The sequence below is a fragment of the Apiospora hydei genome (assembly GCF_038363865.1).
Source record: "Apiospora hydei strain CBS 114990 chromosome Unknown utg000004l_segment0_segment0, whole genome shotgun sequence".
Classification (NCBI taxonomy): domain Eukaryota; kingdom Fungi; phylum Ascomycota; class Sordariomycetes; order Amphisphaeriales; family Apiosporaceae; genus Apiospora; species Apiospora hydei.
The window spans coordinates 1,464,646-1,488,982 of NW_027117363.1; the positions used below are offsets into that span (position 1 = coordinate 1,464,646).

The following is a 24,337-nucleotide window of genomic DNA, read 5'->3' on the forward strand; positions in this document are numbered from 1 at the left end:
TTTTGATTATTATTCGGGGTATTAGTGGAGTTTCCAGGCCTCTGGCATTGCTCGAGCTTTCGGATTATGGGTGGTTGTGGACAGGACATCCATGGAAAACGGGGGCTCAGGCCTGCGGCTGTGGTAAGTGCTTTAGCAGGTAGGTGACATAGGCCTTTTCGGTGTGGGTATGCACTGAGAACGAGCAAACGAAGATTTCAAGAGAGGAGGTGATGAGGGGAGAGAAGGTGCCGACAGCGTCACCACGTCGCCACCTAAATAACTGAACTATGTACGGAGGGGTTGGGGGGAAAGGAAAGAAGAAACGGCGAGACGGTTCGCGCAAGTTTGTCGGGTCGACAGAAACAAGCAAAAAAGAAAATAGATAGATATCCTTTCGGGGTTGTCTTTTCGACACCAGTAGGAATAGGAGACGATTGACCGGAGAAGCGAGACTCGTCAAATTACCCCATTCGACAGGAAAACCCCGACATGCAGCGCAGCAGTCGCAGCGACTACTTTGGGTAGGATTGGGGTCTGTTCGTTGACAAGGGCAGTCAAAGTCAAAGTCAAAGTGTTTAGGTCATGGACAAGGGAACAGCAGTGACAGCGACAGGACGCTCTCTTTCTCTCACTCTCTTCGCTGCGCTCGGGTCGTTCGATTGAGGAGATGGTTTAAGGATTGAGATCTCTTCCTCACCTCGCTGCCTGCGATCTACGATGGATGGAGGTGCACTGCAGGAGTGAGGGGTTCCGTTCCCTCTCTCTCTCCCTCTACAGCCGTCGCATTTTCCCTCTCGGCTTCTCTTTTTGACTAAAACCCTCTAAACTTTCAGGTTAGGTAAGGGCTGTCTGGCTACGACGCTGGTTGCGGAATGGTACGTTCAAGGTGTGGTGTCCTTGTATCTCTCGCGCATTTATGTACATTCATGCTTCGGGTTGATTGTGAGCATGCAAGGTTGGGCTCCCGCCTCATGACGAGAGTTGACTGGGCAGGGCATGCCGTTAATCTCCCCCGGCCGGCGGCTGCCACTCATCGCCTGCCAGCCTGGGTGCTATGGGGGTGGCACCACTTATCTTGTAAGCTGGGCGGGCAGTTACTCGTCGATGAGGAGCCTAAGAAGCAACTAAAAGAGCCTGGCCTCGATGAAGAGGTCGCTTTCCACTCCACTTAGCACCGGGACTGGGCAGAACTGGGGATTATGGCGTGGCCATATGGAGACTTTGGCGCACACGATCCATGACTCTGCGAGGTTGTTGCGATATTACGATATGCCTGCATTCGTGAGTTGTCCACCAACCTTATGTTTGTTGATCTTCAACAACCATCATGATGTCGGGATGCCAGTCCATCCAGTGAGAGCTCTGCATCCCCCTGCTGGCGGCTGCTGGCGTAATGTCTGGCCTATCGGGCAGTGCGCCGGACACACTTGTGCAGCAGCCGGTCCAAGCCAAACGCCTCGTCCAAGGCGCATCGTGTGAGTTACACAGCTGACAGCTTTCTACTGGTAGTAAGGGTCGGAAAAGCAAGTCGTAGTGCGTGCTTTGCGTGGGGTTGAGCTCGGATATCGTACTGCACACTGGCATATGCACAGCATTGGCCAACCAGAATGGCCAACCAGTATGGGCACCATTACAAGGTCTCATCAATTCTCAGGAGGAGGCTGGCAGATTGGGTTTCCTGATGGGGCATCTTGAAAAGAACGATCGAGTTTCAGCCCACTTTCTTCCCGCTAGCCACGATGCTATGTTGAATAAAAAAAGGGTGCAACCGATCTGCCAAAATATAAACTTAGCCGACATAAAGATGCAGACTGGTAATGTCATATATAGTGTATTTTTTTGTATGTGACAGAAAACGAAGCAGCCAACTCGAAAAGTCCCGGGCTTAGATCCTTTCGCTAAATAGGAGATGAAACGCATACTCAGCCGAGACGCCATTTTGCCCAGGGCAGCAGAACCCAGGTCTTACTCTGCTCACTGCTCACAAGTCGATCTCTACCTCTTCAACATCGCCCTCAACTCTGGTCGAGTTGAGAAGCATACCCTTATGCAGATTGCGGAAACCACATGAAGTAAGGCGTGGGCAGGTGGGCAAAATAGGGGCATCATGGGCGGTCGCACATGTATCCCTAGCCAACACCATGTTGGGCTCCGTTTGGCATCATCCTTCGAGCTCCAAAAACCTCCCCTACAACGAAGTCATAATCATCCCCAGAGGATAGCAGAACCACCGTACCGGTATCTACTCTTCATGCAACCATTACCCCGAAAGGGTTGGCGCATACACATCGAACCCCCAGACTCCTGAGGCAGCTCCGCAATCTTGGATATGCTCGTCGGTTCCCTTCATTTAGATCAACACACACACACACACACACACACACAGACTCTGCCGCGCCGCCTGCAGGGGAATCTCTCTGATTTTTAGGGGTTTTACCACCGATATGACCCCTAATGCCGCAAAGAGTGATAGGTGATAGGTTCTGCCCAGTTGCACGGCCTCGGACCTGGGCCTAGTGAAGATCAAACGCCATCACCGTACTGTTGGGAGGCTAGGAATCCCTTCTAATATAAAGTCCGCAGGACCCCTGGAGCGAGCAACGCCACCATTGGTTGGCTATCTGCATGGTTCTTGAGCGTCTTAAAGAAGCCATAAATCTTTCTTTGGTTGGTACCTTTACCTTGAATGGGTTCAAATGGCCATTGTAGACAGAGGAGAATCGGGCCCATTGTCTGGCTACTGCCAACAGGTGCACAACATGGGGAGTCTGACAGCGTATACATGCATAGCCAAGTGACTCGTGATGGTACTATGGCGCAAACTCACTCCCATCATGTTCAATGCGCTTCGTCCCATGTACAGCGCAGTGTTCATACGTGTATATCGCCAGTATTGTGTTGCCCATCTTCAGTGGTCGGGGCATCGGGGCGCCCGGATGACGAGTGTGGGAATCGGAACCGGAGGGAACAGAAGATCACACGTCGAAACCAACTCGGCCAAAGTCATCTCAACTGTTGCCGCCTGGCTTGCGTGATTGAAATCCTGAGGGGTATACTGGTGTAAGCCGGAAGGTTTCCTTCCAAGAGAGCTCGGTTCACGGGTTTGTCAGATCCCAAGGATGTAGCGAATATGGGCTGACCTGAAGACCTTCTTAAAGCTGCAAAAAGATTATTCCGTAGAAATTCGATAAAGGATAGAGCGGCATTTCTGGCGAAATTGGGTTGAGAAAACCTCGAAGAGTCCTTTCAAAAACTCACGAGTGCTACGCGTGTATTAAGCAGCATCTTTGATCTCCTTTTTGAGGCTGCAGGCCAACGAAGTCGCGGAGCATTGCTAATATATAATGCATTTAAAAATAGAATCCATACCCAACATCCCAAAGAACAGCCGTGGTCAAATAGTCCAAAAAACCTCGTCATCACCATCCGTATTGATGTTGCAGGCAGCTCGTAACCAAGAACCATGACGGACTGGACCATAGAAAAAGGACCGATGCAACCTACTACTACGGTGGTATTCCATTGCGATTAAGTGAGGTCTGGGCATCTGGTATGCTGTGGTGTACATGCGCCGGAACTGGCAATGATCACGAACACGATGTGACTTCGTCGCGGTGCTACCCCGGAAGCAGCGGACCACTGCGAGTAGAAAGCATGGCAGCATGGCAGCCGAGGCAGCGTGAGGGCCTCCAACGGCAGCGGCTCAGGTGGACCGGGACTATTGGCAAGTGGGAACCCAACCCGCCGTGCACGGAGCTCCGGTGCTCGTGACTGTGGGTGTTCCGCTTCTCGATCCACGAACTAACGAAGCCGTTTCCTACTTTGTCAAAGTCCACCGTCCCGTCGATGGTTACGACCTTTTCTCCCCAAGATCGGTTGCCCAAGCCGCGGGGATGAGGCACAAATAGAACAGCACCCTAGATTGTTCACGCAGAGGACGCCGAGCCAATCGCAGTAGCGCACCAGCTTGCAGCAAGAAGAAAAAAATGCAAGAAAAATCATGTGACCACCTGGTTTCGGGGCTTCGGCGACACAACACGAATCACGACCGTTCTAGGTATGCTGGCCGAGAAGAACACCGACGTTGGCTTGTCGCAAAAATTTCATAAGCTTAGGTCTGGCCAGCCCTAGGATTTCGTATGCTGCTGGACACGCCGGAATTTGGTGTGAAGGTCAACTTGACCCGATCAATGAAGAAGCTCGAGTCTTGATTTGCTGCTTTTCTGCGGTGAATTTTTAAAAAGGGCTACTGGACCGGTTGCTGGCGATCGGTGATGAACTCGCATAATCGAGGTAGATCCATCCTTTGATCAGCGGAACACGCGAAGACGAGCCCCCAGCACTATCATCATGCAAATGGGCAACTGCTATGTGCGGATGGTGGGCAGATCATCTGGGCCGGTGGTCGCATGAGCAAGTCGTTTTGGAGCATCGTCCACACCTGTTGTGATGCACGAGTATTCCATCACACGCATATGTGCTCTGTAGGTGTTTATTAGCTTATCTCCTTTGCCGAGCATGGATGGACGTTGGAGCCATATTGCGGTCAAGGCCGGAGCTGGGAGGGGTTGCTGGGAGGGAGCTCAAGTTGAGAGTGAGTGTGTTTGCTCTGCTGCTGCAGGCTGCAAGCCAAGGGGGGTGTGAGCAACCAACTCCGTGTTTCAGAATCCGCCAAGCACCGGCGCCAGAATAGCCTAGGACCCACCGCCAATCGACCATGCCATTTTGCATGCGACCGTACAGCAGAGGGACAGACTTCTTCATCTCCACCTCGGCGGACTCATCGAGTGGATATCGCAGTGCCTAGGCACTGGGTAGCAAGCCAACGAGGCTTAGCCCGAGCAAGTTCAAGAGAGGCTCAGTGCTCAAAGCCGTTGTTTCCCCATCTGGCAGGCAGAGAGAGGCGGCTGACGTACTGTTTGACAGTGCATGGCAGAAGGCTGTGCACGTACGCATCAATGTGTCAAAACTTCAAAAGAGGAGAAGTGATTGTCAGGAGCAGGTCGGCGTGGATTTGATCAAAGGTCCTGACGGGAAGGTGAAACAGAACGAACGCTGGTATTGCCCTGATAGGCAACAACAGACGGGCAGCGACAAATGCTGGAGAGAAGCGTGTGTTTTTCTCTCTCGTCCTCTTTCTCTTGTGCAGTGCGGATACTGTGAAATGCATTTCGCAGATGGCTTGCTGTTGCTCAACAGGATATCAGCGTAGTCTTGAAGCAGGGGTAAGTTGGAATGCGGCTCCTAAAATCTGAATTTGAGACACGACTGCCATGAAGGTAAAACAACCCAGTCTACCTGACGATGTCACTTGAGCGACCAAGCGGATCTCCACGTGAGCCACGTCCACGGGGGCAACATCACCACTTTCGGAACCAGCTAGAATCGGATTATATGAAGTAGCCACTATTAGACGCGGGAAGACAAGTTTTTAGAGATCCTGTACCTGGCTGCCGGGAGGTGGTTGGCGTCTATCAAGTCCAAGAGTTCTTGCCCTCGTGCTCAATCAACCAGGCCGTCGCGGCCCATTGGAGAAACCGACTAGCGGCCGTTTCAAACAACCCGCGCCGATGGTCGACGGCAACGGAACAATGAGGCTGAAAGGAAACAGAAGAGGGTACGAGCCCGCCCTGGTTGACCAAAAGGATTGATTCCTTGAACGGCTCCTGTTTGGTTTCATCCCATGGACAGAGTGTGCCCAGAAAGCAACGAGTCGTGCCACAAGAGAAGCGCGTGTATATGATGAAAGTGGTCGCTTGCGACCGTCCTGGGGTCCCTGGCTCGGCGCGAACGAGAGGCGGGCGGCGAGGCAAGAATAGGTTTGAGCTGACGTGAACATGCTTCAAAAATAAGGTAATAGCAGGATGCATATAGATGGCCAAACAAACAAATACCAATTGGCCGGGTGAACTGGGAGATCAATATGTGACGGGGATCTCTGGACGGCAACCCGTTGCTGTTGCTATATGTATGTATATGGTAGCGCACGCCTAGGAACCGCGCACAGGACGAATAGCGACACCCAGCTGATACTGTTGACAAGTGTGAGGCCGGCTGTACGTTAAAGGCTCCCAAATTCGACTATTTAACAGCGGGCAAGGAAGCTAGGCGGCGCACTGGCACTGCCTGCAACGGCGGCGATGGGCTGAACAGTAATCTAGATGGCGTGGGTTTGGCCAGGTGCGTGCTGGAATGCCGAATCGTGGTATTCCATTAGGTATGGACAAGCCACTTTAATTGCCTACCAACTGCTCGACTTTTCTGGATCTTGAGGCTCAGTCAAGCAGACAAAGATTGCCACCGGCTTCGAGTCCATATTCGCATCCCAATACATCCAATTCGCCGCCCGCCGTACGAATACCAAGCCGGCGCATCCACGGCGGCGGCGAAGATGATTGGCATTTGCGAAATTATCAGCTGCAGAGTCCAAATTTGGGTGCCGGGCTGTGATTCGTCAGCGGTAGCGCCGTCCTTTTTAAAAATAGAAACTTGCAGGTTTCGCAAAACGCAACCTGGACTAGCGGACAGGGGGGAGAGGGTTTATTCTTGCTTGCTGGGTGGCATCCGCCAGTACTTCCCACCCGCTAATTTAGCCTTGGTCGCCGCGGTACAGTTCATGTATCTGCATGGACAGCGGCCGCCAAAATTAGGCCTCCTCCAGTCTAGAGTCCTTGGTTGATTTCTTCCCAGGCCATGGTGGCCTGCTTACTTGTATTACTTGTAGGGGGGAGGAGCACTTCCCCGGAGAAGCAAGGCTTGCGTAATTGCGAATAATTGCTAGGTAACGGCGCGAGGGGAGCCCTTGTACCTCGAGGGTATGTCTCATGGACTCCTCCGTGTTTATTGTCCAGTCCTGCCTGCGTGGGCATGCGTGTGGTGGTAATCATTGGTCTCATTATTGAGCGTTGTTGAGCTGGACAGAATCTTGAAAGAAAGCACTACTGCATACCAACATCAGCAGAGGAAGGGCCAAGACGCCCGTCGGTCGGAGGGGAGTGCATACCCTGAAACCAGCGTCGGCATTTATGTATGTAGGTAGGAAATAGGTACCGTTCGCACGTCAAGCCTGGCCCAAACGGGTTCCAATGGAGGCTAGGTAAGAGAACCAGCAGCTGGTGATAACCTTGAATTCTGACTGAACTCTGCTGCTCCCAAGCCTGCGCAGGCAGAGTCGAGGCTCTCTGCTATAGAGTTGGGAGGAGGATTCGCGGCCGCGAGGAATGGGTAGGCGGTCGAGAATCTAATAATAATCGCCGACAGCAGAAGGAATCCTTGGGTTGTCTTGCCAAAATGATTCAATACCTCGCAGCCGTCATCAAACGGTGGGTGGCTGTACTCGAGGGGTACCTGAGACCCGCCATTGTCGCTAAGACGACCCTTGTACTTCTCCTTCTTACAAAGTGGTAGCAATGGGCCTAAATTCAATCCCATTCTTCTAGTTCCCTCGGTCTTTCATTGGAATACTACTAAAAGTGACTGGAAGCGCAGGACAATTGGTTGGATTGGATTGGATATCGTTGAATCGGTACCGCGACACCAAACTGGAAAAGCCGCCCGCCCGCTTTCCCTTCCTTGTTCCTCCCGCGCTGTTGTCTTCTCTTTCCCAGACTTTACTTTCCTTACCCAGACACAGACACAACTCGCAGATACCTTCACACAGAGATTGCCCTGTGTCAGGCCTGTACTGCAGTACCGTCACCGTCTGTCCGTTTTCTGTTTCTCGACCGCCTCCCTAACAAACCTCTTTTTTCTTTCCTGTCAAATCTGTCAGAACCCAAACGCTCTTCCTTTCAACCCACCCGCATTTTACTTGTAAGCGACCAGACCCGGACGCTTCGTCTCGTCCATAACCGCCCGCACCCCCATCCCGAGTCTTCCTTACTTGTGCCTTGCATCTATTATGCTACTTGCGGTTTCTGCTTCAAGGTGCTGACAGCCAATTGCTGCCATGCGATAGTGGTTGCGTGGAAACGACACAATCAACATCCCCCCCCGTCGCCATCCGCCTCCGCCCCCAACTTGCAACCATCCATTCTCACGTTTATTTACGCCAGCTTCCCTTCCCTCTTCTCTTCCCTCCGCCTTTAGTAATATTTGTCAACGCCTGAGCCGAACGGAACCGGGACAACCTCGAGAGGAAGAAGACGGATAAACGAAGAAACAGCAACCAAAGGATTCAGCAGCGCTGTCCACAGTCAGGCTATCGCCCTCGTCTATCCACCACACTACATTCATTGGATAGCTTTCCTTTACAACACATTTAATTCAGGTCGCGAGGACCTGCGCGCTACGTCTGGCAGACAACGCCAACTCTAACAGGGCCAAACAAAAGAAACACGGCGTACTCCCGAGTGTGCAAGCCCGGCGACCAACTGAGACGACTAATAGAGACCAAACATGCCGTCGGCTGCGGCTCGCAGACAATACGAGGACCAAATCCCCTCATTCATGTCCATTTTGGACCCCGAAGCCGAGGCATACGACGAAAGTGGAAGGGGAATGGTCACTATGGTGGACTCAAAGATGATGGACATGGAGCCGACCTGTGCACCGCAGATTCCCACCCAGCTTCAACAGCAACAACAGCATCTGCGACCGCTGGCAGATCATTTGCACCGTCACAATGACAGCACCTCTACACACAACTCGGAATCGGCTGACTCCTCGCCCACGACAACGCTTACGACGGATACATCGTCTCTTTCTGACCCGTCACCGTCGTCTTCACCCGATTCGCCTGTCAATTTAATACCTCTCAACTCCTTCCCTGCGACCACGTTCGGAGGACTTTCTGGCATGTCATCGGGCCTATCATCTAACATGAATACTCTCACGGTCAACGACGGCGCATCCCAGCCACCGCGCGAGCTACCGCGGCCAATGACGTCTCCGTCTCCCAGAAGAGCGCGGAACATGAAGGGCCTATCAATTCAGCCCCCGTTCCAGACGTCCCTATCTTCGACTTTGGTTTCCGAGCCCTCCTCGCCTTCATTCATAAAGCCCGCCATCCCCGCTATGAAGCGCAAGCCAAGCCAGCTCAGCCTCAAGACAGACTCAAAAGGTTTAAATGTCGGTCTCAGCATACGCCCTACCCTGCTCGAGGTGCCGAGCTCTCCTGCATTGCCTATGCTACAAAGGCGGGCTCTTAAGCACTCAACTTCTTCGCCGCACATGTTGTCCGGCATGAAATCTGCTACCTTTGGTCCCGCTGGCGGTATGACTTTCCCTACAGTTTTGGAGCGTGGAGAGTCAGGTCTATCAGAATTGCTTCGCCCGTCCACCAAACACTCCATCCCCAAAGCCACGTTTGATGATCCGATCATCGAGGAAGACTCTTCTTCGCCCATCAGATCTCAAGTGGCCAACAGAATGGATATGGAGCCATTCCGCGATGAGAGTGAAGCGAACGAGGACCAGAAATCCCCTGGCTATCCGGATGGCCCAATCGCCATCTATGAAGATAACGTCTACCTCTACCTGGAGCCGACTGCTGACGAGGCCGCCAAATTCGATGTTGTGATCAACGTGGCACGAGAAGTTACTAATCCTTTCGCGGGGTCGTCTTCAGCCAAGGCATCAAAGGAGGAGCCGATCGCCGAGTCGCCTATCCCTGATACCGCCGTCTCAACTGCCAGTTTCGCTACAGCGTTTGAATATCCGATGGGGGATCGTATGGAGACGCCCACTACCCCCAAAGCAGCGGATATGTCCAAAGAGCCCGAGTATATTCACATGCCATGGGATCATAACACCGATATCGCAACCGACCTGATGACGCTTTGCGAGATGATTGAGAAGCGGACGAAAGAGGGCAAGAAGGTGCTCGTCCATTGCCAGCAGGGTGCCAGTCGCTCTGCCAGTCTCATCATTGCGTACGGTCTCTATCAGAACCCCGGCATGAGCGTCAATGACGCCTACTATGCTGCCCAGTCCAAGAGCCGATGGATCAGTCCTAACATGCGTCTCATGTACTGCTTGCAGGACTTCCAAAAGGAGATTGCGAAGAAGAAGCTCCCGCCTCGGTCTGCAGCTGGGCTGAAGAGCGGGCGGAGTCCGACTAAACATAGGCTTACACTCTCGGCTGATGCTATCGACATTGCCCCCAAGGAGCCTCTCAGTGCGCCCCTTCCAGATGAAAGCCCCGAGACAGGACGTACCAAAAGCCCGGAGAAGAGCCCGGTTCATGCTCGGGGGAAATCTACACCGGCCTTGGAGGCCATATCACCTGGCCCATCTTCTGCCCCATCCAGCTTCTCCTGGGCCGAGAAAGAAGACGAGAAGGACCTAGGAAAGTTTGGTCGTTTTAATTTGGACAGCGAAATGGGACTAAAGCCACCGAAGCTATTGGAGCCAGAACCCGACTCTACTTTCCCGCCACGAAATTCGTCTTTCTTCCAGCCACCACCATCACCAGGCTTTCCGCCTGTTGACGCCTTCAAACCTCCACCTTCGCCCGGCTTCCCCCTTCTGATGAGTCCAAGCCTCCACCATCTCCAGGTTTCGCAATGCACCGCTTTGGGCAGGGAATCCAGAGCATGGGGTTCTCTAGGCTGCATTTCGGCGACAGTGAGGAACCTATGTCGCTCAACCGAAATGCCGACGCATCGATGGACAGAGATATGCAAATGGCACACGCACTGCCTGACGATGATGCCTTGTTGTCACCCAGGGCCGAAACCATGACGAACAATCCGTTGCATGACTCTTTCGATGAGATGCCAGGGATGAAGTTTGTGGAAGTACCGCCAACCCCCAAGGAGCCCAGCGACGGCCTCTTCTCGCCGAGGACATCAATGTTCCCACGCGATCCTTTCAACCCGTTTTTGCGGCCTACTCAGGTCGCCGACCCTAGAAGCCCTCCCACCAAAGGAGAAACGCCGATCGTGCGATCTATTGATGAGGTGTTATAGAGCAAGCAAATAGCGAACTCAATATCAAAATACCTGAGATCTGTACTCTATGTGGCACACATAATGATCGACGACTTACGACCCATACGTCCCGACATAACTGCGAGACGTGTATCTGCTCCATACATTCAATCCAGCGTGCCAAATCGATTTAGTTCGTTTTGCAAAGCGTCTGTTGTACGGCATACACTGGCGTTTTTAAGCACATCCCTAGCTTTCAGTCATGAATAGGCAGCACCTAATCCATTAGATTCTTGGACAGCTTGACCTAGCACCGAACGGCTTTCTATAAACAGCATTGTTACGGAACCTTTACCGAGCAAACTGCATTTTTCTTTGTCATACACTTGCAAACCCAGCCATACGCTCGCTCGTTCGTTCGTTCTACAGCAGAATCAGGAGTTCTCTTATTTTCTTCATCATGCAAAAGGATGGCATAGCGCAGCAACCGGCGGTCATGGGCGAAATCCGGATATACCCGGAAACGCGTTTCATTTCATTTTTCTTGTTCACTACCGAAACCGGCCGGGCGGTGTCTTGGCTCTTTGTGGTGGCAAAGGCGTCTACGTGATCGGGCCATGAGGCGCTGTTTTTCCCCTCGCCCACAGGGACTCTTCTACTGAAAGCACATTTCCTGAACGGCAAGGTCTAATCCAGGAGTTTGAGGGAAAGTGCCGGTATGGAACGGATGGAAAGGGGAACCAAGGCGAACTCTGCTGGTGCAGCTGATGGGAAACGTGCGTGTGCCGAGGGAGGGCTGTCGTGGATTAGACGCCCTTACCCATACACCTGCACACGCTGGCAAGGAGGACAGGGGTAGCTCGCGAGGGAAAAGCGCACGCACACAGGGAGGGGAGCAGTTTGTTCTCAGAGGGGTCGGGGAAAGCCTTTCTGGCTTCTCCAGACCGGCGATGATCCTATTTGTCATTGTCGGGTCGTTTCGTCTACCTGCCCTTCTCTACCAAGCTGTTTCTTCTTCCCTGTGGGCTTAGTTGCGTCTCGAGTGCTTGCTTTCCTTCATCCAATTAAAGCCAATCAATCAATAATTGTATATAGTCTCCTCGTAGGACAAACCAAATCTACGAAAAAAATCCAAACACATATCAAAACATTCTTCGTTCTTCTGTAGGGTGTGACCGGCCGTTACCGTGAGAGCAACCTGTATTATTCTGGCTTTACTTATCAGTCAGATTTAGGAAGTTTCGCCTCCGATGATAGAAGGAACATACAAACCCACTTCAAATTCCGTAGACTCCCTGTCTTACTCGTCTAGCCAGCCTGCGTATAAGTGTTGGTGGCGATAACGACTTTCCAGTTCCAAGACAATTGAGTATGCAGGGGTAAACACCCCGCTTAAACGCATGTAGACAGTTTAACTTGAATTCTATTTCTATGTACTGGCTGGTTCTCGACGACCTTGCAAGGCTTGTTACATCGACCATTCGTCTGAGGGTATCCTTCATAACTGAAAACGAAAAGCACATGCCTCTGACCCGTTTCTCCGTTTCTGCTCTCTGTAAGTTAGGTAATGGATAAAAGCGGTCTTCGCGTTCTCGCAGTAAATGGATACGCGCGGGTACGCCCTCTCTACCCGTCAAGTCTCGTTGAGTCTCATTTCTCTTTAAGCTAGTGAGAGAAATGGAGTAAATGTGTTGGTCTTATTGCGCCTTGACCGCCTTCGCCTTGCGCTTGGCCTCCTCCTTGGCCATCTTCTCCTGGCGCGCAATGGCGGCTTCGACGCCGATGCCGCCAAAGACGAGGCCGACGCCCAGGACCTGCATCTGGGTCAGGCGGTGGCCGAAGGCGACGACGGACAGGATCATGGTGAACATCTTGCGCGTGACGGTCACGGTGACGAGTAGGACCGAGGAGAAGGTGGAAAGTGTATAGACTGTTGATTTTGGCATTAGTAAGGGTGTCTGTCGCATAGGTTAAAGTGGGAAAAGACCAAGGAACCTACAGATAAACACTTGTCCCACCGCACCACAAGCCGCAAAACCCAGCACATCGGCCCAGACGGACGGGTTACGCGCCATAAACTGGAGGGCCTCGCCGAGCTCACCGGCGCTGCCGGCCACATCCATACCGAGCCACTCGCCGATGCCGGTCTGAACGAGCCAGGGGCTCAGGAGGAGGTACGAGGCAGTGACGGCGGTGCTCATGAGGTTGTTGGCGCACATCATCTGGGGGCCGGTGTAGGGCTGGAAGGCGCTGAAGATGTAGTCCTGGGTGCTGTTGGTGAGGCCGTCGAACAGCAGGTTGATGGACAGCAGCAGCAGGCCCCAGGGCATGTTGCGCTCCTCGGACGACGTGTGCTTCTTGCTGCCGCCCTTCTTTCCCGAGTGCAGCGTGAAGACGGCGACGCCGGCCGTCACGGCCGCGACCACGAGGTACTTGTACAGCGGGTAGCGCTTGCGGAAGACGGTGATGTGCAAGAACATGACGGGCAGCAGCTTGCACGACTTGGCGAGCAGGAAGGTGATGTAGTCGATGTGGGCGAGGCTGGCGTAGCCGAAGGGCGAGGCGAGGGAACTGGTGAGCGCGACGAGCAGCAGCGGCGCGACGATGCGCTGCGACGGGAAGATGGCCGGCAGGGGCGCGCCTCGGGGGTGCTGAAGTACAGGTAGATGGCGCCCGTGGTCGCGGCGAACAGGGACTGGATCGTGTTCAGGAAGACGGGGTACTTGAAGACCTCGGTCGCGCCCGGGGACCGTGGGGTGTCGTCGTGAGCTTCTCTTGCAGGTAGGCCCATGTCAAGCTATCGGGCGCAAGTAGGATAAGGTTAGTCGCCACAGCTCTTCTCTACAAATCGGTATTTGGGAAGGGGAATGACAGGGCAGGTGTGACGTACAAGGAGCCGTAGATGCCTGCAACGGCAATCACCAGCTGCAGCACTCCGGCATCTGCTTTCTCGACGGGCGCGGCGGAGGCGACGGCGGCCTTGGTGGAGTGGCTCAATGCGCCGTTGGACTTGCCGGAATGCGCCGTGATCGGATCGACATTGCGCTTGCTCGAAGTCGAGTTCTGCCCATCCATGTATTCGGAAGAAGGCTGGCGCTCAATGGGCTTAACTTGCTTGGTACGCGCCATTGTTGGTGGACTGCGCGGCTCACCCCCAAGCAGCCGACTATTTGGTGGATATTGGAGTAAATAAAGAACGAGTGGAAGGGGCAACGACAAGGATGAAGACAAGCCAAGTCAACAATTGGTCGCGTCGTCGCTTTGCACTTCGCGGGGACAGAGAGGAAAGGAAGGGATAAAAAGAAGAATAAGACACGAGTTAGAATATCAAACCATCTGACAGGCAGTTAACGAGAGAAAAACGAGCCTGGACCCTGAAAATGGACTCGGCTTATGATGGATTGTCCGTCTTATCCATCATCCATCAAAAGAGTTGATGACAGATTGGCAGAATTTAACATTGCTACACAGTAGGGACAGCGAGCTGGATACCCACGATTACATATTTTTAGCACCAGTGCCCTGTCCGAACGTGGGGTGCATAAGTACTGCTGGAGACGGCCTAGGTACAATCAGTCCTTAGCGGAGGGGACCAGTCCGTTCAGTGGAGGCTCGGTCCGTCCATGGCGGCATGCCATCAGAAACTAGAGACAAACATTCGACCTCACCGCACCATCAACGTCGGACGCTTCCATTGCCATTGGCTGGCTGCAGCGCAAGCACGATACGATATGCCTGCATGTGTATCTACCTACATCTTTACACATGATATGGTCACGTCTCAAAACTGGTGCTTTTGGGCCGGCCCAGGGGCTTTGGTAGTTTATTTTTTGGCGTACTTGACATCCCAATTTCCCGCCTCATCGCAGGCTTAATCCTAGAGAGCTATGCCCGTGCCTCCAAAATGTGAACATAACATGCAACCCAGTCCGTCGAGGGGACCGACACGAGGTCCACTGATGGTTCTTTGTTTGTCTTGTATAAGGGGGACAAGAGTTCTTGACTCAAGCCTCCAAAGTGCGCATGGGCGGGAAAAAGAAATGGTGATAGCGAGGGAGGGGTCGCGATGAAGGGGATGTACGCGATATGACGAGATTGGGGCGATTCTCGTCCAGGACAAACGGGAATCTTTGGTACATGAGAGTGAGGTCGATTACGTAGGCGCATGCTCACCACCATCCGTTCAGCTCGACTGGCGTCCAATAGCCGCCCTCCGTCGAGAGAGGGAGAGAGACGTCTGCCGGTTCCTTGTCGAAGGCGCCTCATGGATGGCCTAGAGCTGCGCAAAGGAAAGTCGGGGAAGTGGTGTTTATGTGAGACTCTCTCTGTGTGGGTGTAGGTTTGGATATCTGAAACAACAAGCAAGGAAAAAAGACATGAAGAGTGCAGCCGATCACATCGGCCGTTTCGTCCGGGGGCAAAGAAATGGGGAGAGTAGTTGTCGTTACGTCGTATCGTTATGACCGCCAGCATTGTGTAAAGGTCAGTCAGCCTTGCGGCAGGTCAGATCTGGAATCACCCCGCCTTACAACCAGGGTTCCTTTCGCCAAATCCAACCAACATTAGAAATACTCCAGACAATTATATCAATCCGTGTCCTTGGAAAGAGCGGGCGTGCAAGGCACCCGCCAGTAAGCCTAAACCAGCGCCAGTGCTAGGCTTGATGTACAAGAACATGGGAAATCGCAACAGCACGCTTGAGCATCACTCCTCGCAGAGGTTTCCCTCCTTCCCACTCTGGTAGGTTCGGAAGACTCTGCCATCCACGAAGCCTTTTCTCTATTCCTGGACCTGCGTCTGGCTACGACGCATCTTCTCAGCCTCCAGGTTCTCATAGAGCAAGAAAAGAGCCGTCTCGTTGGCCTTGGCGGTGCCCATGATGGTGAACATTCGCTCGCCAGTCTCGTCGTGAGGCGCCTAAACCTTACTGTTAGCTCATTGCCCCGTACCGTAGAGAGAGGTCTGTAAATTCTCGGGCGTCATCATACCTTGGCAATCGAAATGCGGGCACCAGACGTCTTGCGGATCTCACTGATCTTAGTTCCAGCCCGGCCAATGATGCAGCCCACCATGTCTGCGGGAATGCTGATGTTCTGGGTTTGGATCTCCTCGCCGTTTTCGTCGTGGGTAGGAGGGCCTTGGCGATCCCGGGTACCCGCATCAGAGTCGGAGCGGCGGTACGGGCGTCCTCCGCCGTTGCTGAAATCGGCACCATTTCCTGTTCTCGTTACACGAGGGCCTCCATAGTCTCTGCTTGGGGCAGCACCGTAATTGCCCACCCCGCTGACAGGTGCGCCAGCAGCATTGGGCAGAGACCCCGCACCGCCCGGTTGGGTACGGACCACAGGGTTATACAGCACGGTGCCAGTACCACGCTGCCAATCATCAACCAGACACTTGCAGATCTCCCAGATGGCCTGCTGGATCCCCTCGGGAGTTCCCTGGACCTCCACGATTCGCTCGGTCGACTGTGGCAGCATCTCCTTCTGTGCCACCATGCGAACGCCTGACACATCCTGGATATGTTTAATCTTCAGACCCTGTCTGCCGATGATGGTGCCCATCTGGTTGTGTGAGATGAGAAGCTTGATCGCTGGATTATGTCAGCAAAGTCCACCCCAAAGCAAGGTGGGATCTGGGGATTCGGGGATAAGTCGCATACGATGTGTGCCATTGTTCTGCACGACGCCACCCATGCCCATTGCCGGCGCACCTTCGAGCAGCGCGCGCGCAACTATCGAGTAGGCTCTGGAAATGGCATCGCAGCCTCCGGTTATGGTCAAAACGCGATCATGCACGCCTTGTACCACTTTGCTGACACCTGCTTTGACGCCTGTCTCATCACGCAGATCCGCTACGTTCTTGCCACCCTTGCCGATGATGACGCCGGCCTCCTTAGAGGAAACAATAGCGCGCAGCGTCAGGCTGGTGGCGGCATACTCCTCGTCGGTCTTGGGAGCAGGTTGGCCATCTGGGCCGAGATCCCCATCGAGCTTCAAGTTGTCCATTCCTTGTTCGAGGATGTCGCCATTGGGCGGGATGACGTCTTGGGAGACAGACATGGTGAAGAACGGCAAGCAACAAAAACGAAAACTGCCGAGCTTTGAAAGAGAAGAAAAAACGCCCGAGCTTCCTGTGTAGCGCACGATGCAGGTATACAGGAGCAATGCACTATGCGAAACGGTGATGCTGGGTGGTGATGCTGATTTGCGCAAATGAGCTGCCCTTTTTGCTGTTGGCGAATGGTGGGCAAAAGCAGAGAGCTCTGGGCCTAGCTAGTTGAGTCGCGGCGTTAGCTAGCTCTGATAAGCTCGCACTTTGCAGTAGACAAGATGTAGATCAGGTCGGGTGGTGGAGATGACGGTATGGGAAATGGGATATTTCATGTGACATTCACAAATAAGGGTGAGCGGGTGTAGGGACAGGCTATGACCAAGTCGACTATATTTGACCAGCGGTGGGCTTTCTGTGCATCTGCGCTGCACGATCCAGCATGTGGTAGTAGAAAATAGAAACAGTGACCACGGCGGGCAGTGGAGAGGGAGAGGGGAAGGGGAAGGCAGGGCTGGGTGAGTGAGCGAGGGCGTGTGAGAGAGAGAGAGGAAGCGAGACCAAAGCGGGGCATCGCCGGCCATTTCACCACCAACTTACCTTGTCCGTTGCTTGACGCAGAGTGAATCGCGGGAGTTTTTTCCTGGTCTTGTGTCTTTTCTTTCCCTTGGGGAAGAGAGTGGGATGGATTGGCAGTGGGGTTGGCGATTGCTGCGTCTGGTTGGTCGCAAAAATTAAACGAACCGAGCTCAAGCTGTCTGCTTCCAGTTGTTGCGTTTACGTACGTCCAGTAGTGTGTAGTACGTGGGTTGTGGTGGTACCTTGGAGGTAAGGTAGGTAGGTAGGTATGGGGACTAGGGGCCTGGGAGGTATGTAGATGCAGACCACTAACTAGCCGCGTGGGCACGCTTGGTCAGGGGACTGGGCCGTTGGGTTGGAGGACACAGTGGGAGAGGGTCTCGGGACGTCAGAGCAGAGCTTCACACGCGCCTTGGAGCTGGGGGGTTTTATGCGGCCGTATGTGCGATCAAGCGGGCAATGATGGCATCCAGCGTTGTAAGACGGTAGGAATGAAACCGATATGCCAGCGACAAGAAAGGCCGGATGCGGGAAAAGTGCGGGTCGCGGTGACAGGGGAGGTCTGAGTCTTGGTGGCGGCTGGGGGAGGGGTAGAGGAAGATAGAGCGAGGAGAGAGAGAAACGGCACGGAGGAGGAGAGTTAAAAGGGGGAAGGGGGTGGTTATTGGCGAAGAGCAGAGGAAAAGGTCGGTAGCGGCGGTGATGGAGGTGGTGAGGAGGAAGAGGAAATAGAGGAGGTTGATGTGGCTCCCGTTCGTTTCTTTGTATTGTGTGCGTGTGTTGTGTTCTTGTGTTTCTTGTGTTCAAGTTCCCAAGCTCAACTGTGAGAGTCGAAGAATTGTGGGGGCGGAGAGAGCGCCTGCGCCTGTCTGGTCTGGTGGGAAAAGTCGATCGCTCCGTTCGTTTCAACCGCCAATTGTTTGTTTGTTCATTCGTTCGTGCGTTCGTCGATTTGGGGGAAACAAGAACGAACAATTGGCCTGTTTGCATAAAGGCCGCATGTGCTTGCAGGATTCGTCGGTGTCCAATATTTGGAGAAAGAGGGCGAGGGTTGGAATTGCATGTACCTCCCCGAGCAATATTTGTAGTATTGCCTGCACTTGTTCGGGCCTGGAGCAGGAGCAAGGCACGATCAGTGTGTCGTGGGACAGCTCAAGCTGCATCAACGCATCAACTGCCTACATCATTGATGTACTCAAACAAAGCCGAGCACTTACGCTTGTGATTGACAAATCAATAGCCAGTCAATATGACTTTCCCTTACTTGTTTTGACACGGCGATTTACTTCCACATGCGGCAGGAAGACCCTTGCATCAATGAGTACCTACCCGGTTGTATGTACATGTAGTCAATCATATGGCAGTTGGAGGGTCGTAGTAGACTCACAATGACTAAATTGCAGGTAACCAGGCACAGCCAAAGAACCGCAACAGCTTGAAGCCGCATGAGATACGATCTCTAAGGGGTGTATGGACCTATCTACTAATACCTTCACCAAGCTAATTTAAGTGCATCCGTGCCTTGGCATAAAGCTGCTGTGGTGAAAATATATAGGTTCAGACCTGGTACATACCTAATGTTCGGTCTCTACTGCATTGTTTGCGGCTACCTCTGACATAAATCATATCTACATGTGGCTATTTGTTTGGTGATAAAGTGAACATTGCTCATGCAATCACTACCGAGGTACATCGTTAGTCCTTTTCAAGGCATCGTGATCTGAATATTTGGATGCAGAAGTCTTACTGGTAAGCTACTATATATCTAATCGCACGTATTTCTTGCACCAGCCAGCCGTCTTGCTGAGTAGGCTTTCTACAGTTCACAGGTACTTTATCAATTAGCGTCGTCTAGAATACACTGATTAATTATAATTTTCCCTTGTCTTTTACCTAAACCAGACCCGACCAGCCGGAAGTACGTTGGTATTGTGAGCGACGAAATAGATGGGGATCAAAAGCGTTCGCTCCGGGACCATGTGCGTGTACGCCAACTCCCGGAGTTCTCGCAAAAGTGCTGGGCCGTCATCCCCGCCATGTTGTCCCGGCAAAAGGCCCTCGACAATCGTTGCTTTGGCTGTGGAGGTAAATCAGCGGCGGCCCGTCTCTGGTACTCCGCCTGGACCTTTCTGCGGACTTCGGGGTCGACCCGCCGTGGATCCGCCCCTTTCCTGATGAGGTGGAAGGCGATTCTCAGCGAGGCCATGTGACAGTCGTCGGCTTGATCGGGGAGGTCTACGGAAACGAAATGGTTCATGGCGTACGACAGCGGCGTCGGATGGTTCCTGGTATTGTTCCAGTGGAAGGCACGCAAGTGCTCTGGCCCGAAGATCTCACTGCGTGTACCGGGCTGGTCGTCTTGTGTCAGCAGCTGGGCCAGGCTGTCCGTATAAGTCTGCGTCGGACTATTATTGATCTGGCTGTGAACACCCATGTAGCCAGAACTCATCAACGTGTCGAGGTTTTGCAGATACTCTGTTACCCTGTCCTTGTCGGCCCATTTCTTCCCAGTACTATCCATAGGAGGCTTCGCATCGTCGAGGGCAGCCTGGTTGGTTTGGGAGCCAGCGGAGGGTCCTGTTATTGCCTCGTTGACGGGCCATTGTCGCATACAGCATGTAGGCTCTGATTGTTTCTGGGTGGTCATCACCCCCAAGAAACCTGTAAGTTCTTTGTGTTCTGTACCCGCTGATATCAGCCGATGGATTTTCGAGTCTTGCCAAGGCGTGGAAATGTTGTTGAAGGATGGGTAGACCCAGACGGACTTTCCTTGTCAAGGTCGAGTAAGGTTGCGATGTACACAGTATACCTTGGCAGGAACCTCCCAAAACTGCAGTGCTTTAGATTTATAAGTTTATTCATCGCCAACCTAGCCAGGTTGTCCAAGTTGGTCTTAGCAGCGTCATAAAGGAAGTCTTCCTCCAGCTTGACAGGTGAAATGTCTTGAATGCGGTCTTCGCGAACCACAAGGCAAAGGATGTCTTCCCGCCACTGACGACGCTGATAGTGATGACTGTATTTCTTTTGAGAGATGAATTCCCCCAGAAATCCGGCAATTTATCATTGAGACGCTTGGTACCGTGGTCTAGCAGCGCCTTCGCGATATCTTCCCGGTTTTCCCACCACTCAAACTCATATTCGCTCCCGTTCTCTTCTGAGGACTCGCCGTCTTCAGTCATTTCGATATCTTCATCTGTTGTGTAGTCTTCTGAGGTTCCACTGCCCTCGACGCTGTCCATTACAGCAGGCGCTTGGAACTGCATTATCTTGGTGGTGATCTAGAACGGGCATGTTAGAGTGCGCCAAGTATCCTGGCGTTGGTTGCTCGGAGGCATCCACCACGATGCCCAGAGATTCCAGCTCATGCTTATAGATTCCAGCCATGGTCGATGACGCCTTGTGTATATGTATCTGACCGTATAACTGTGAAATGTATAGGGTTTCTCTTCAAAATGAGGTCGGCGGTGGACCCGCCCATTGGCTCTACTTAGTCCACGATGAGCCCCTTTTTTGAAGCTTCAACTCTCTTTGGTCCACACAGGCTACTCGCTGTCCACAATACTCCAATCATGGAGCCCGAGGGGATATATCAACAAAGACAGAACTATGAAAGGGGAGTATGTGTAAAATTCCGGCTACGTAATGATAGGGAACCATACTGCATCTCTTTGGCAAGAGCGACTTGCAGATGGGAAGACACGTCACGTAGGTTATTGAGGCTCGGTGACATCGCACTAAAACTTTTTAGATATTGGTATACCCCCTTAAGTCACTGGAATTTCATATAAAAGCACATCGTAATCCAAATATGTGCATTCTTAAATAGCTGCTATATGAACGTGTATGGTTCTGCTATATACGGGAGCTGGCCGAGCGAAGTGGCTTGAACTCCTTCCTACCTACATAGGTACTTACAGATTTGCTCGACCAGCTACCCCTCTCCAATGCTCCCAATAATGCTCGCGGAGCAACGCCAGTAATATCTGCAAGGTCTGCGTTCGTGGAGCCCATTGGTCCCCTTCCCAACCAATAACACTTATACACAGTTTGAGACCAGGCTATCTGGCAGCAAACTGCGGAGAGAACCTTCTCTCCGAGACATCCTCTGACCAAAGAAGGTAGGGGACACATGCGGCCTTTTGCGTTTACTGGTCACCATCGACGAGGGAAGAATAAGTAAGTACCAGGAGAAAATCGCATCACACATGGGCTGCAAAGTCCATTGGTGAGAAAAAGCCTCACTGGTGATTGAGGTATGCCCCTGTCCGTCATCCAGTAGCACTTGTTAGTCACAACAGCACGGTGCCCCGACTTTCCATGTCGAAATGCCTGATCGGGAAAAACAAGAGCCCATATATGCAAGCCCGGTGTATCCATACCAATGCTTGTGCTTGAGACACTGTAGGAGTAAATACCTTGATTGGTTGAATTTCTAGCAACTGGGAGGGCGAATCACAGTGGGGGTATATCGTGTGGTATTAAAATATTTTACGAGGAAAATATGCAGAAGAGAGGAGTCCCCGTGCAGTAGTTTGGGTTTCGATACCTCGAATGCGGCCATTGGACGAACGAGACATCCATCTTTGTTAGTAAGAGCTGTAAATTCAGACATTGCAGGCTATCCATGTGATTGGCATGGCACGGGCGGATTGGCGCAATGGCGTCGAAGGCCACAACGGCTGGATTCTCACCGAATAGTCTGATCAGCCAATAGATTGTCTCCGTCTCCATGCCAAACTTGTGCGTCGGAAGCCGAGGAGGCTGGCTACGATCCATCTTAAAGGCAGGGTACGTAAAAAGTCCCGCTGGTACGGTCGAGATCGCTCTCACCGTTGGCGCAAAGCGTTCTCATGCTTCAGCCAGAACCGCTTGCAGGCCACATGACCCCAATGCTCTGTCCACCATTCGCCGAAGCTGTCCTCGACTTCAAAGTCCACTCGTGCCACTCGTTCGTCTCGTCTGAGCCCACATACTATGCAGGCTTTCGTGGATGTAGGGACGCCTTTAGCTGTCTGAACTGGCATGTTCTCTCGCAACTCGGGTATCCTGAGTTGCTGGTCCTTTACTGCCGAATTTGCAGCAGCGAGTGCAGAACGGAGGCGACCAACATGCTCCTTCCAGACATCCAATACATCACCTGCTTCGCGATCTTCGCGTGCAGCTTGAGTTTTGTCGATACCCGCGAGCTTCATCCCTTTGCTGCCAGCTGCCGAAATGGACATAGATTGGGCTAAAAATTTGTCTCGATGCCAGCGTTGTTTTCGACCAGCTATGATGCGAGCGGCAACCGTAGCAAGTGATATGTAACCCTTCAAAAACTCCAGCGTCCTTGGATCGGCCATTATACGGTTCTTGGTAGAAAAGGGTTGCCCGCTGACAGGCTTGTAGAGTGATGTGTTGGCCATTCCAAGAAGCTGGGGAAATATCGATAACAGAACGGATGGAGGGGGTACATTACTCGGAGGGATTTGATTACCGTCGTCTCTAGGCTCATCGGCTGTTGGATCGGCAGCACCCCAGTCCCAGCTCGCATCAGTACTCTGCGAAAGTGCACTGGCCTTGTCAGGCTTCTTCGAGATAGGCTTCTTCGACGCAGGTTTCTTCAAGGCAGGCTTCTTCGAGGCAGGCTTTCTCGTGTCGAAAGAGTCCCAATCTCCCCATCCATCATCCATCTTGTTGCTACCAGCTGAATCCATATTATCCAGCGTCGGCCAAGCAGTGATGGGCGACGTCTTGGGGTCGTCCTTGGAGGCAGAGACGGATGGCGCAGGCGTATTGAGAGCAAGCCCAGGAAATGGGTTCCTTTCTCGGAAAGACGGAGATTTGGGGGCCTGCGGGTAGTTTGAGGCAGGTTGCAAACTGAGACCGGCTAACATTTGTGAAGCAGACTTCTTGGGCTGCACACTGTTTGTCGCCGTCTGCGATGAGACGGGCGGAGGAACGGTCTCAAAATCTCCAAAGTCATCATCGTCCTCCGGGTTGTCACCGTCGAAATCATCTGCATCAAACAGAACATTAGGATCTGGTTTAGATGGTTTGCGCGTGCTCTTTTGACTAATCGTTTCAAGCTTCGGCTTTGGACTCTGGGCCAGCGAAGTTTTCTCGCCTGGCTACTGCCACCCGGGACAGAGATGAGGCTGTTCGACAGTAGATCTATTGTCGGTGCCCGCACTATCCTTGTCCTGGCGGGTATGTCATGGTACGGCTTGGCCACTTCGGCTGCTGGTAAAGGGGGGCGCATTTGACACTGCTGGTTTTGTATCTTCCGGCACCTCAAAGTCACCCCAGCCTTCGTCGTCATCATCGTCGTCATTGCCTATGGTGCTGGTACCAAGTGGTATCGGTGCTGTCGATGTGGTGGTCGCAGGCGTCGCCCAAGGATCCGGAGTCGATTGGAACGCCGGCCACGGTTGGTTCTGCTGTTGTGGTGGCGGCGCCGAGGAGGTCTGCCTGTTGCTTCCGAAATTGGAGAGGTCGAACGGGTCCGAGGAGGGTTTGGCAGGTTGGGGTGTTTGCGAGACTGGGGGCGCCTCGAACTCGGCGAATTCGGCGAAGAGGTCGGCAGACATGATGGCCGGAGGGACCTGATCGGACCACTGAGCAAAACTCTGTCCTGTCAAGTGCGCTTTTCACTTTAGGCACAAAGCCTATCGAGAATGGGCCGTATTCGAGCAAAGAAGAGGATTGACTGCGCGTGTAGCAATCACGAACGAAAGTGAAGCTCGGTTATCGCCGCGTCGATCATTCAGTCCATGGCCCCCTAACCCCTGGAAAGGTACCACATGGGATGTCGTGACGTTGGGTGGTGGTGTGGTGTGGTGGGTGGGCTGAGTGGCGGCTGAAAAGGATGGGCG

General features: G+C 52.9%; 5 protein-coding genes across 5 annotated transcripts; 1 reads left to right on the forward strand and 4 right to left on the reverse strand.

Annotated features, from left to right (window-relative positions):
- Positions 1-8,379: 8,379 nt before the first annotated feature.
- Positions 8,380-10,892, forward strand: PG997_002970 (uncharacterized protein; the record flags this gene model as incomplete). Its single annotated transcript, XM_066807285.1, has 2 exons — positions 8,380-10,407; positions 10,464-10,892. The coding sequence occupies 2 exons, from the start codon at positions 8,380-8,382 to the stop codon at positions 10,890-10,892; spliced, it is 2,457 nt and encodes an 818-aa protein (XP_066670903.1).
- A 1,658-nt stretch (positions 10,893-12,550) lies between these two features.
- Positions 12,551-13,982, reverse strand: PG997_002971 (uncharacterized protein; the record flags this gene model as incomplete). The annotated part of the gene is made up of 3 exons (XM_066807286.1): positions 12,551-12,783; positions 12,853-13,625; positions 13,744-13,982. The coding sequence occupies 3 exons, from the start codon at positions 13,980-13,982 to the stop codon at positions 12,551-12,553; spliced, it is 1,245 nt and encodes a 414-aa protein (XP_066670904.1).
- A 1,650-nt stretch (positions 13,983-15,632) lies between these two features.
- Positions 15,633-16,915, reverse strand: PG997_002972 (uncharacterized protein; the record flags this gene model as incomplete). The annotated part of the gene is made up of 3 exons (XM_066807287.1): positions 15,633-15,770; positions 15,842-16,446; positions 16,516-16,915. The coding sequence occupies 3 exons, from the start codon at positions 16,913-16,915 to the stop codon at positions 15,633-15,635; spliced, it is 1,143 nt and encodes a 380-aa protein (XP_066670905.1).
- Positions 16,916-19,437: 2,522 nt separating this feature from the next.
- PG997_002973 (uncharacterized protein) lies at positions 19,438-20,746 on the reverse strand (the record flags this gene model as incomplete). The annotated part of the gene is made up of 2 exons (XM_066807288.1): positions 19,438-20,252; positions 20,353-20,746. 2 exons carry the CDS (start codon positions 20,744-20,746, stop codon positions 19,438-19,440), a joined length of 1,209 nt encoding a protein of 402 aa, XP_066670906.1.
- A 1,563-nt stretch (positions 20,747-22,309) lies between these two features.
- Positions 22,310-24,052, reverse strand: PG997_002974 (uncharacterized protein; the record flags this gene model as incomplete). Its single annotated transcript, XM_066807289.1, has 2 exons — positions 22,310-23,566; positions 23,687-24,052. 2 exons carry the CDS (start codon positions 24,050-24,052, stop codon positions 22,310-22,312), a joined length of 1,623 nt encoding a protein of 540 aa, XP_066670907.1.
- Positions 24,053-24,337: the final 285 nt, after the last annotated feature.